This window comes from Naegleria fowleri, assembly GCF_008403515.1.
Source record: "Naegleria fowleri strain ATCC 30894 chromosome Unknown tig7, whole genome shotgun sequence".
NCBI classification, from domain to species: Eukaryota; Heterolobosea; class Eutetramitea; order Acrasida; family Naegleriidae; genus Naegleria; species Naegleria fowleri.
The window spans coordinates 853,794-866,494 of NW_025407939.1; the positions used below are offsets into that span (position 1 = coordinate 853,794).

General features: G+C 36.9%; 7 protein-coding genes across 7 annotated transcripts; 5 read left to right on the forward strand and 2 right to left on the reverse strand.

Annotated features, from left to right (window-relative positions):
• Positions 1 to 22: 22 nt before the first annotated feature.
• Positions 23 to 973, forward strand: FDP41_011105 (uncharacterized protein; the record flags this gene model as incomplete). Its single annotated transcript, XM_044701478.1, has 2 exons — positions 23 to 170; positions 396 to 973. The coding sequence occupies 2 exons, from the start codon at positions 23 to 25 to the stop codon at positions 971 to 973; spliced, it is 726 nt and encodes a 241-aa protein (XP_044567840.1).
• A 299-nt stretch (positions 974 to 1,272) lies between these two features.
• FDP41_011106 (uncharacterized protein) lies at positions 1,273 to 2,329 on the reverse strand (the record flags this gene model as incomplete). Its single annotated transcript, XM_044701479.1, has 2 exons — positions 1,273 to 1,944; positions 2,114 to 2,329. 2 exons carry the CDS (start codon positions 2,327 to 2,329, stop codon positions 1,273 to 1,275), a joined length of 888 nt encoding a protein of 295 aa, XP_044567841.1.
• A 382-nt stretch (positions 2,330 to 2,711) lies between these two features.
• Positions 2,712 to 3,933, forward strand: FDP41_011107 (uncharacterized protein; the record flags this gene model as incomplete). Its single annotated transcript, XM_044701480.1, has 2 exons — positions 2,712 to 3,168; positions 3,329 to 3,933. The coding sequence occupies 2 exons, from the start codon at positions 2,712 to 2,714 to the stop codon at positions 3,931 to 3,933; spliced, it is 1,062 nt and encodes a 353-aa protein (XP_044567842.1).
• Positions 3,934 to 5,299: 1,366 nt separating this feature from the next.
• Positions 5,300 to 6,157, reverse strand: FDP41_011108 (uncharacterized protein; the record flags this gene model as incomplete). The annotated part of the gene is made up of 1 exon (XM_044701481.1): positions 5,300 to 6,157. The coding sequence occupies one exon, from the start codon at positions 6,155 to 6,157 to the stop codon at positions 5,300 to 5,302; it is 858 nt and encodes a 285-aa protein (XP_044567843.1).
• A 305-nt stretch (positions 6,158 to 6,462) lies between these two features.
• FDP41_011109 (uncharacterized protein) lies at positions 6,463 to 8,934 on the forward strand (the record flags this gene model as incomplete). Its single annotated transcript, XM_044701482.1, has 4 exons — positions 6,463 to 6,512; positions 6,820 to 6,826; positions 7,546 to 8,083; positions 8,222 to 8,934. The coding sequence occupies 4 exons, from the start codon at positions 6,463 to 6,465 to the stop codon at positions 8,932 to 8,934; spliced, it is 1,308 nt and encodes a 435-aa protein (XP_044567844.1).
• A 702-nt stretch (positions 8,935 to 9,636) lies between these two features.
• Positions 9,637 to 10,131, forward strand: FDP41_011110 (uncharacterized protein; the record flags this gene model as incomplete). The annotated part of the gene is made up of 1 exon (XM_044701484.1): positions 9,637 to 10,131. The coding sequence occupies one exon, from the start codon at positions 9,637 to 9,639 to the stop codon at positions 10,129 to 10,131; it is 495 nt and encodes a 164-aa protein (XP_044567845.1).
• Positions 10,132 to 10,913: 782 nt separating this feature from the next.
• Positions 10,914 to 12,083, forward strand: FDP41_011111 (uncharacterized protein; the record flags this gene model as incomplete). Its single annotated transcript, XM_044701485.1, has 1 exon — positions 10,914 to 12,083. One exon carries the CDS (start codon positions 10,914 to 10,916, stop codon positions 12,081 to 12,083), a length of 1,170 nt encoding a protein of 389 aa, XP_044567846.1.
• Positions 12,084 to 12,701: the final 618 nt, after the last annotated feature.

Below are 12,701 nucleotides of genomic sequence, written 5' to 3' on the forward strand. Positions count from 1 at the left end.
ATTCATCCTTAAGAGTTTCAAAATGAGGAGCTCACTCACCGATGAAATTAAAAAACAAATTAAAGAAAAGTGGAAGGAAGCATTTAAATTGAGTGTAGAATTTAATTCCGATAGGGCCATTCATGAGGATCAATCATTGAAATATTTACATACTAAGAAAAATGTGGCAGGTGAGTACACAAGTTGAAAATTGATGTAAATGAATGAATTTGGAAAATGATGAAATATGTACAATGATAATGTGAATATGGTCGATTTTAATCCAATGATGGATTTCCTGTCCTTGTGAATACTTTTTCGGAAATTTATTTTCACTTTACTGACCTCGTCATTATTATTGCTTTTTTTTATCACCATGGTGAATATCCTCGAATTTGTTTAATTAATTTTAAAAGTCTATACAAGTCATGATCAACATCGATTTGATGGACTCTACGTCATTCGAGGAGACATTCTCGTAGAATCTTGCACAGCAGAGGAATATCGAAAACCTTTTCTTTCATTGGATCTCGAGATCAAACGCGTAATGGATCCTCTCACGAAACGAAATGAAACCATTGAATCATGGACCGATGAGGATGGAACTTTTCTCATTCAATACTTTTTAATTGAAACAGGTCCGTTTGTTTCAGATCGAGATTTTATTTATGTGTTGAAAGTTGTGGAGACTTCTCCGAGTGAGAGTTATGTGGTCTTGACAAGTATTGATAAGATTTATACACCTCCTGAACATTTTGAAATTGATAAGTCAGCAGTGAGAGCGAATAATATCTTTGTGTCACAACGATACGAACAGTTGGAGAATGGAGATTTGAAAGTGAGCTACTCGACTCTATCAAATCCCTGCGGTTGGATACCCAATAGTTTGACGAATATGTTTCTGCATGCACAACCCATGAAAATGTTAGATATTGCAAGATTGGCTGGAAAGAATGTGAAGGGGCATGAGCCACATGTGAAACGGCATCAATAATCTTTTTGTCACAGTTTCCCATACTGAAATAATTTCATTGAGTAAATACAGTTTCGTTACTGTTTCAACAATGAAATTATTAACCTTACTTGAGGTCATGGTGAAAGTGCTTAGTTGGCATTCAACTTGACCTTTCTAAATGGAGAGCAATTAAGGGTTAATACTGAGGTCATGGCGACAGTGCTTATGATCATTCAAAAAGGCAACTCTTGCATTAAAAGTTTGAAGGATGTAATCAAATTTATTAATAAATACTCAAGATTTCAGTATTGCTCATAATCATGCTGCTGATTAGTCTTTTAATTAAAAGTATTTGGTTGTTGATAAATTTGATTTTGTGAAGGTACAGATGTTTGTGAAATGTACTGTTGTGGTTGTTGATAGACCTGAGTGGTTGCCACATACTGTGGTTGTGATTGAGGTAAATAGGCCGACTGAGGATTAAATGGAGGTTGATAAGGTGGTGGCTGATAATATCCTGGTTGTTGTTGTTGTTGTTGTGGTTGTTGATAATACACAGTTGAAGTCACTACAGGTTGAGGATGTTGTTGGTAACCAGGTGGCATTGGAGGTTGATAATTACAAGTAGTATTTGGTGTGTTCGTGGTGTGGTACGTTGAGGTAGTGGTTGTGACCTGTTGTTGAGGAGGTTGAACCTGCACATTCAAAGCAAAACTTGTTGGATAAATCACACCACTCATGCCCATAAATCCTGTTCCCTTGTAGGTCATTCCTCCCGACATGACAAACAAGTAAGCATTAATGAATTCATCGAGAGTGATCACTCCATTACGATCTGTATCCATCATGAAAAACAAATGTTTGGCTTGATGTTTGTGCAAGCCAAGACAGGCCATGGCTCTCTTAAAGCCTCGTTTGTTAAGGTAATTGGCACCAAACATGGTATGTTGATAGAAGAGAGATTGAGCCTGTGAGATCCATGTACTGCGGTAGGTATAGAAATGTTGAGGCTATATTCGTGAAAATTGTTTAAACATTGATCATAATTATGATCAAGAAAGATCATTCGTTCATCCAATATTATTGATTATGATCAATGAATGAATGAGTGAATGATATATCAACCAATTTGAATGGGTTAGGCTTTTCAAATCTATTAAATTACATTCATTCACTTACCACTACAAATCCAACAGGAATCCATCTTGGGCAAGTACCATGCCAAAACACGGAACAAGAAGAAGGTATTGTGGTGGTGGTAACGGTGGTTGGAGAACTGTGTGTATTAGAAACAGCAGAAGCAATAACAGCTCCTCCTAATAGACCCAATCCTAGGCCCACCAATCCAGCTCCTACATGGCCGCGATGATGATGATGATGATGATGTCTGCCCATGATGATGATGATTTTGCTTGAATATGAGATAAAAGAAATAGATCTCAATCGCCAATATTTTTTTTTAGTTAATTTTGTGCAAGAATGGTTCGTGGTTTTTTTATAGTTGGATCCATTTCTCTTCTAAATTCAATCGAATTCGATGAATGGAACTTGGTTTTGGAGGTTACATGAGCTTGGAAAATGAAATTAATATCTTAGATTTACCACAGGGCGGAAACAATGGATTCCAATATCAGGCATGTCTTGAATGAGGAGCGATCTTTACAACATTTTAGGTGTACATCATGATGACCTAAAATGTTGTAAAGAGGGAATATCTAAAAGTATTTTATTTTGAAACAATTTAGACAAAACTGTCATCTTTCATTTGAAAAAAATCATGACCTCTGCCCTTCTCTCACTTTCACCAGAACTCATTTTCCGAATTTTTGATTTTCTATTGTACTCTATTTCAAATCGGAATTTATTAACATTTACCAATGATGTGATGGAATTGTGTAAATTAGATTTAATATGCAAGGAATTTTCAATGAATACAAATTATAGAAATTATGTGGAGAACAATTATTGGAAACCTCTTGTCTTGTGTTTGTCTGGATTTTCTGAGAGTCAAATAACAATGATGAAGACTTTGACAATGACGACAAATGAAAGGAATCTTCTTCAACAAGAAAATAATTTTAATCTTATTGAACCAGATGTGATGAACATGTTATCGAAACGAACCTATAAGAAATGTTTTGCAATTATGAATCGTTTTTTAAATCGCCAAGTACATCAACAAAGGTTTCACACACTCGACAGAAAAGCACCATCCTTACTCGTACTTGGACCAGGTAAGAGAATTGTTTCATTGATGTTGGAATTTGTGGATGTAATAGAATGGAATGATATGTCATGCGTGAAATGAATCAATGCCCAACAACATTCAAATTTTTGAAATAATTATTAATGTTCATTATTCATTTGAAATTTTTGAATAATTGTCACAATTAGAGGGTGTGGGGAAAACTTGTATCATTCGTCGAATTGTGCAGAATCGTTTTGACGAGTATTATGATCCACCTTTAGATGACTCATTTGAAAAACTATTAACCATTAACGGTCTTAATTTCAAGGTCACTCTGTACGATGATACCTCTCGATATGATTACGGTAATATGACTGAGCATTACATACGAAAATGTACCAGCTTTATCATTGTGTGTGATGTCCATCGAAGGGAATCTCTTGAAGACGCTTGTTATTTCATTCGGAAAGTATTCAGAATTCACGACGATGAAAATGTTCCAATTTTATTCATGATTAATAAGATGGATCAAGTGTTGCATGGTGCTACTACTAGGACTTGTTCAAATGTTGCAACAATGGTGATGACCACTGATAGGGTTGAAGAAGAATTGAAATCTATTGGTGCACTGAATTATGAAATTGTGGAAACAAGTGCCAAAATGAATAATAGCAATATCGATGAACCTTTAAAACGTCTCATTCAACGGAATTGTCAATATCTTCCTGATTATGTGAAAAGTGAAAGAAAAAAGATTATTGAAAATGATTGCAACACATGGAACGAAAGTGTGGAAGAATTCAAATCTTAAGTGTTGTGTTCTGTAATCCTCATGCAAGCAAGGATATCTATACGGAATTTGAATTCAAGTCTTGTGATTCTTTTAGGTGACATATAATCCTCATGCAAGGATATTTGATTAATAAGAGCCATCGAGAAAGATATGAAGGTCCAAATCATTGTGCTAAATTGTGAGGATTTAAGAAATAAAGATGCCAAACACCACTTGCAATAAGAGGGTTTGGGCAATCATTCTTCATCTTTTGGTTGTTGGATGATGATGAATGACTCGCCAATGATGATACATTGTTCAACCAAAGGACACTTAATTTGAATCTTCTTTGGTGTTTCAATGAAATTCCTAGTTGATGATGATGAGCCTTGTTTGCGGGACTGTTGTTGGCCCTTTTATGTGTCATGGCCATGAATTCTGAATGTTGAGAGTTTTTTTAAACGAAAAACAGAGAACCAATTACATCGAGATACCTTTTCACTACAAATTACCTCAGGAAAATGATAGCACAGCAGTTTACAAAACATCATTTTCCTTGCACCTTCGCTTGATCAAGCCAATTCCCAGAGGGACTGGTAATCTCTAGTGCAAAGACGTTCCCCAAAATACAACGCGAAATGTCAAAACCTTCTTTTGTTTGTACAAAGCTTGCATTCTCTATTCCAGTTAACCTTCTACGATACCAAATTTGAAGAGTGATGTGAAGATGTTGTGACCCAGTTCATCAATTCAACTGAAAACTTTATGTTGGTGTATCAAATTTGTCGAGTGATGTGAAACTTCAAAGAGGATCACAATAAAAAATCAAATTTATTGAAATGTTGCTATTAAATCAAAAATTTAAAAGATTGAAATCAGGAGAGGAAAACACAAAAATCAAAAATTTCAAGGGGAAGAGGGGGAATCGAACCCCCGGCCACAGCTTTGGAGGCTGCGATGTTACCATTACACCACCTTCCCGGTTGTTACTTGACTTATCAAAATAAAATGTGTGTGAAAAGGTTAGTGTTGTTTTGGTTAGTTGCCTGAAACAATAAGGAGCTGTTTTCCACCTCAATGTTGCTCATAACAATTTACACCTGTGGCCACCTTGAAAGGACTTTCATCTCCTTTGAATAGAATCGACGAGTGTTTAAAGAGCGTGTGGGACGGATTGAATTCAAGAAGGAAAACTATGTCTCAATTCCATCGATGCGCCTCCTCCTCACAAATTCATATCCTAACACATGCATGCTGCGCTCTATGTGCAAGAGGGTACACATAGGGTTGTCACACTGTAAAAAAAATAAACCAATGCATTCCAACTCCTATGATTGTCACTACAAGTTTGTCCAAGATAAGACAATCAAACTTTACTGAATCACTTACACATCCGACATGATCATTAAGGCAGACTTCCCGAAGAGGGTTTCAATCCAGCATATTCTCTCAATGATCGATTGTACAAGTACGAGCAACAACATGAAATTCCCAAGCAAAATATGGCAAATAAAAACAAGCATCCTGCACTTGCAAGTTCCACATATCCAATTTGCATAATGTCATAAAATTTGACATATTCCATGGGTTGTCTGGTCTTCTCGTAGGAAATAATTTGAGGTCTAAATTCGTCAAAATAACAATTCACGGTTTGTCCTTTGGTATATTGAGCTTGAGGACTTGATGAAGAATGTGGAAAGTATGTGACACTTTCTAATTTTGAAAATTCCTTGTCCATGTTCTTGGTGTCGTATTGAACCAATGCAAAACACTTTCCCTGGACACTTGTGGTCCGTTCTTTGGTCAGATCTGAAAGAAGTGTAAAAGGTGTTGTTGTTGTTGTTTTTGCCTTATTGATGTGATGATCATCTAAAAATGATGCATGTTTAGAATTCAATTGAGAAGAAATTTTGTGAATGAGAGAGGGTTTTGTACTGACAGGATCAATCCTCATGCTTGTCTCCATCATGGATGTTGACCATGGTTGAGTAAGGTCCAATAAATTGCCATTCGATGCCTCTTGTTCAACATGAGCACTGTCAAGTTGGTGAAGTAAATCTTCTACTTGTTGTACTTGACAATTAATGTTGGGATCCATGACCGTGCATGTTGTACTCACTGAGGTTTCAATGGGTGGAAATTGTTTGACTCGACTCACGAGAATGCTCGAACAAATAATGAAAACACATCCAAAGGCAATAAATGACAAGGTTAAAACGAGAGAAATCCAAAGCCAGAGTCTCTTATTTTCTAGACTAATCATTTGAAGAATTGTGTTCTTGATGGAATGTTCAATGAGGATATATTATTAATTCGGATGTCTCTAGTCACACAACAGGAATTACTGTCGAATGGGTCAAATGCAGAAGTATAGGTGTATAGGTGCAGAAGGGAGAGAATTGGGACAGTGCCTCTTTCTTTGTTCTGGAGGAAGGTCCCTTGTGTGTGCAAACTTATCTTTCAGCGCAACCACACGCAACTTCCGAATCAGGTATTTGTACATAATAAAACAATATCAAATTTTGTGGTTATCATTATCATCATCATCACGAATAATTTGCCACAAACATGATAAGACATGCACAAACGACATCATCATCACGACGACAACCCTCGAGGTTAGTTAATTGAACTGCCACGAACCCTCGAAGCAAGACAAGGCTTCTCCTAAAAGATTCCAAAAGATTCGCTCGTTATTTTTTAGGAGAAGAGACGAATCTTTTCCCGCACACAAGAAGAGACAAGACTTGAATGACCTTTGATTCTCTTAATAGAGAGAATGGGATGATGATGTATAAACCAATTCAATCTCTTCCTTTGAAGTATACTTTTGATTCTCGTTTGAAGGATGAATTCAAGAGAGCTCACAATCAGTCGAACAAGAAGTGACGATAAATATTGAAAAAAAAACAACAAGAAAAATAGAAGAGAGGTTTGTTTCTTGCTCTCATTTTGAAAGCTTGATTTTGTTTTGCTAAATATTGATTGTGTGGTTGATTCTTCTTCTCCAATTATAATAATTCGTCTAATTAATCCCACTACACTTGGACTCTAATTATTACTTATGGACGTTGCACTTGATGATCTGTTTGATGAATTTCATCGGCTCGTCCTGGATTACCATTCTCCGTTTCAATATCTTCTTTCATTACTGCTTCAACTTTATCATCAATATTGATGATGATATCGTGCTATCAACCACTATTCTGTGTCTTGATTTTGAATTACAACCTAAACTTCTTCACCAACAACAACATTCTTATGACCAACAATATCATCATCACGGCTCTACACAAATTGTTTCTAAATTTAATCTATTTTCCATGTGAACCTATTCCCGTGTACGGATGCTTGTTGCTGTTTGGACTTTTTACTATCCATTCTACTTTTTCATCATAATAACAACAACTTGATTTTGATTGTTTGGTTCACAACAAATGAATGTAACGATCAACAACGTACATTATCTCATAATCAATCTCATGTTATTCACGTTGTCGTTTTTGACTGACGATGAAAACTCTGTTAATTCTTATGCTACTGCGTGATGTTTGCTCTTGTTACATAACGAAATGTGGATGTCTTGCACGTGTGCCGTACTTTTTCATGTTGATGATGACAACCAATTCACGCACCCCTCTAACATAACAGATGGGTCTCAGACATCCAGTTCCAACCAAAGATACTCACTTTGACGAGTCCGATGAAGCCTACTGTGTTTGCGTGGGTATGCAAGGTACCAGACCAGAAATGGAGGACGCTCACAGTTTAAAGCTCAATATTCAAAATGAATTGAAGACCCTCCAACAAAAGCCTCACTCATACAAATCTCTGAACTTTTTCGCTGTTTTTGATGGACACGCTGGAGATGAAAGCTCCAAATTTTGTGCAGAGCACATTCTTGAAGTTGTTGATGAGCACTTGGAAAAATCAGAAGATTTGGAATTGACCGACGATTTGATTATTCGCTCCTACTTGGCTCTCGATGAAAAGTTAAAGACTTGGATGGAAAAGGTTAAAGGAATTAGTCCATTCAACGGAAGTGGTTCAACTGGTATCACTTGCTTTGTCAAGATTAGCGATAATGAGGTCGAGGCCATTTGTGCCAACGTTGGTGACTCTCGTTGTGTATTGTATCACAATGGCAAAACTTATGAAATGTCCTACGATCAAAAGCCAATGAATGAGGGTAAGTTTGAAAATTTATTGGCTCAATTTTAATCATTAACACCATGATGTGAAAATATAATTTTAATGGAATTTGAAATTATGTAAATTCTCGAATTCGTGATTGTTGTTTTTGACGATGCCATAACTTATTATCCAGTTGAGAGAAAGAGAATCGAGGCTGCTGACTGCACAGTCACCATGAATCGTGTGAACGGTAACCTTGCTGTTGCACGTGCATTTGGTGATTTCCGTTATAAGGGCAATGAAAAGAAGAAGCCTGAAGAACAGGCAGTTTGCTGTGTTCCTGAAATTATCCGAAAAAAGTTGGAAGGTTTCAAGAGAGGAAACAAAGAGGATCCATCCTTTTTGATTTTGGCTTGCGATGGTTTGTGGGATAAATTCACAAATGAAGAGGCAACACAATATGTCAGAGAGCAATTCAAAAAGTATGACATTTTCAATGAAACTGAAATTTCTAGCGATTTGATGCAACCAATCAGGATTACTTGGTTGAACAAAAAGGTCGATGAATGGGACGCCAACGACGTTGAAGGATGGATTGAAAGTTTAGGATCACCATATAACAATTATTTCTTGAGCAAGTTTAGAAATGGTTTGGATTTAAAGCAAGTCATGTTGCAAGATGATAAATTCAATCGCTTGAAAGAAACTTTGAGACATGCATCAAACTTTGTGGACGAATTTAAGAAGAAATTCATTGAAAGAAATGAAATCCAAGAAAAGCCAAAGACTATTCCAAGAACCACCCGTGAAAAGTTGATTCATTTGACTGAACGTATGGTTGATTATGCAGTTTTTGAAAAGAAGAGTGATGACAACGTTTCTGTGGCCATCATTTTGTTCAAGTAACTTGATCATCACACAAGGTATCATTGTTGAGAATACAATAATTGTTGTAAACTAAGCAGCCACCATTAAATAATGCTTTCTCGACTTGCCCTGAGGTAATTTTGTTGAGCTTCCAAACTCTTGTTGTGATCCAATTTCCTCGTTGCATTTCCTCTCCAACTCTTTTGGATTCAAATAAAGTTTCAAAGTCAAGTCACCAGACACCTTCTTTTAAGTCTTTGCCGAAAATTGATGAAAATTATCTCCCAAACGTTCATTGCAAGAAAACTTTTATTGCCAACGTTTTCCCCACTACTTCGTCTCATAAGGAACACACAAGTACTAACATCACCCCTAAAGCAACCCTTGTCACTGAAGACGGACCGCAACATTTCCAACAAAGCTAAACATTCCTCCTCATAAAAAAAATTGAGAAATAAAGCTCCAAGGAGTTGGATCACCCTGTCAAGTGTCATTTCGTTTTTTTACCATGAATTTCACTTGCCATCCGATTCGCATGACAGTTTCCAATCTAAAATCCCCACTTTACCAAAGAACTCTCAATCTTCACGAAGTCAACTGAGCTCTTTTTCATGCTCTTATTCGCAACCAACAACAAAAAAACCTTCAAATTATTCGTTGTATTCCTCCCTTCCACTCCATAGGACTCTTTCACACAATTCTGTTATCTTGTTTCTTCAGTAAATAATTTTCATATCCACAATGGCTTCCAGCACCGCATCTTGTTGCAACAACAACACTACCACCAATCTCCATCCAAATTCACAACACCTGTCAAATGCCACTTACACTCCACTCACGAATAATTTGCCTTCTTTTTCTCCATCGACAACAGCAGCAGTGGTTACGACATCAGAAAACAACAAGGATCCTTCTTCTTCGAATGGTATTAAAAAGCAAAACAAAATGAAGAAGAAGAAGGCTCTTTCCAATGTCTCTTCCTCCATCCTGAACGTGATTGTTGTTGGAAGTGAAGCAGAAATGCCACTTGTCAATTCTCAGGCTTGCAGAAAACAAAGACTACAACAACAAGACCCATGGATGAATGGCATTTTGTATGAATTCAAAAACGCTTGCTTCTGCACCACGTATACATCGAGCTATGTGGTTGCAACTGTTGGTAATGGAGCATCATCCAAGAAGAATTCAACAACAAGCCACAACTACTGCAACAACAATAATACTCGAGCTGTGTAAAATCAAAATTAGAAATGAGGATCGATAATCATCGAGTAATGATACAATCCCTCAAAAACTTGTCTTCTCAAAAGGAATGTTCCATTTATTCTCATCACATATTCAATACACACACATATGAACAAGCAGAGAGTACTTGAAGAAGAGTCGCTCTCTCAAATATTTCTCACGACACTCAAAAGAAGGTGAAGAACAATTAACATGTTTTTCACAGCACCATTGTGAATAATAAAGAATTAGTACATGATGAGAACCATTGGAGTCTCATCATCAATGGATTCCATACACACACCTATATATGAACACACTGTTAAGCTCTGTTGGTCGCGATTTATTTCCTCGAAAAAAGTTTCTCTTAACGCCCGGAGACTAAATCCATCCTGAGTTGCGTCTCTATCTGTTGGCTTTGTCTTGCTCTATTTGTGATCATTGTGAGCATGAGTGGCTGAGGGAGATGACACTCATGTGTGTGTGTGGTCATTTGCTTTTGACCCTTTTCATAGGACCTACCGTATTCGTCTTTTGTCTAAAAAAGAACACCAACACGTCCATGAAAGTGTCAAAATTTTTCTGTTTCAAGACCTCATGATTTCGAAATTGATGATCCAATTGCTTCATTTTCTTCATTATGCCCATCTCAGTCCATGTTCCAGAAACATGATGATGGTGTGACATCTTCACCACCAATGGCCACCACCTCGAACCGTCTAGCTTATATATTATAATTTAAAAAAATTGACATTTCAAATACTGAGAGTTATCTGCACGTCATTCCTTTCGTTATGGGACATTCTCATTCCGTACAGGCATCAACACCTTGCTCTTCTCCTGAAAAACCATTCTTTTTACAAGTATCACCAAATGGACGCCGCTCCTTTTCTTTCCATGTTAATGATTGTGCAAGAAATGACAATTCCTCGAGTGAAGGTGAATCTTGTTCGAATGAATGTGTCATTTCTGTCGATTCACAAGAATTGTTAGAAATGGAGAACAGACAATTGGCAAGATTGATCATGAATTTGGAATTCGAAAATCCAATCTTGTGGAAACAATATGTGGTTCAGTATTATTTAACCACTCGATATCAATTTCCAAAAATGAAAAACGATCCAAAAGGTGAGAAGAAATCTCTTCCACTACAGAAAGGAACTTGTAATGTGAGAGAGAATTCGAAACAAGATCACACCTTGATGAACAATAGTGAAGAGCAACTTTCTTCTCAAGATCCATTGATACAACTGTATCGACACCACAGCTCGGTCCTTTCCAAGTCACAAGTCAATCTTTCGAATTTAACAACCATCGTTGAAGAGGAGCATTGTATGATTCCTACAAAAAAGTCTTCTTCCAAACGGTTGAAAAAGAATTCTTCGAACTCTAAATGCACTTCGTCATTCACACGAGTGGTGACAACCTCTTCAAGTGCTCCAATTTTACCTTCTTTACATTCTAACAGCAAATTCAATCAAGAACATGGAACCATGCTTTCCTCTTCGATTGGAGACTTGTTAGGCGATTCTCAAAGAACGTTGCCTTCTTCTTCTTGTTCAACCAATCTTTCGAGTCATTCTTCAGAAAACAATACCACCGCTCATGAATCACTTGAAAGTAGTGCTGGCTTAAAGAACTTGGAACTTGATGACAACAAGTCTCAGCAGCGTCCAACTGTTAAACCCTCTTCGGACCATCAGGATGCAAGAGACTTGTATGATGGAATGACACGTCCAAGCTCCAAATCATTGCCCCCACGACCTCATATCATTCGAATTTCACAGTATGAAGTGGATTATAAGGATGTGGAACATGAATTTCGAAGAGAATTTCTCAATTATCAATTAAGGGAATACAAATTTCCTCAAAAGAAGAGACACGAGAGTCCATACCACGTTGCACCTCCTGATCAATTTTTGTGGGATTTGAAACATTCGAAATGTGGTGGTGAAAGAAAATAACGAATATAACGATCACGAGATGGAATTTCAAAAAAACAAAACAAACCAATCAACTCTCTAAGGCTCTCTTATTCTTTGTGAACCATCAATGTGGTTGTTGCTGTGAGTGTTTGGACGTGCGGTGTGAAGTCATAGTATTCATTGAGGTTGTATTTTCTCAACCTATGATGAAGGTTGTACATCTGTAGTTGGTTGTTGATTCGACAAATTACGACACGATTTATACAACACTCAAAGTTGAGGGCAAATGAATGACAAGAGAGTAGAAAATCCCAAATTTCTTTGGTGATCATGCGATGGAGAGATTCAACAATCAATTTGACAATCATACAACCTTGAATAGCATTCGAGACTACCAAGTTTTTCATTGACAATTGACAAACTATCAAAAATGTTCCCAACGACGATTACCCATTTTCTGCTGAAATAAATCGAAAATGTACAAACATCATGCATGATACTCCAAGATTCTTCAAGAAGAATACAACATGCTCACAAAATGTCTTGAGTTGAAAATCACTCGTCGAATTTGGAATCAAATTCCACAAAATAACACCATTTTCCCAAAATTGTATTCACAGAGACAGTTTGGGGTGTTTCCTATGGCTCATAGCACAG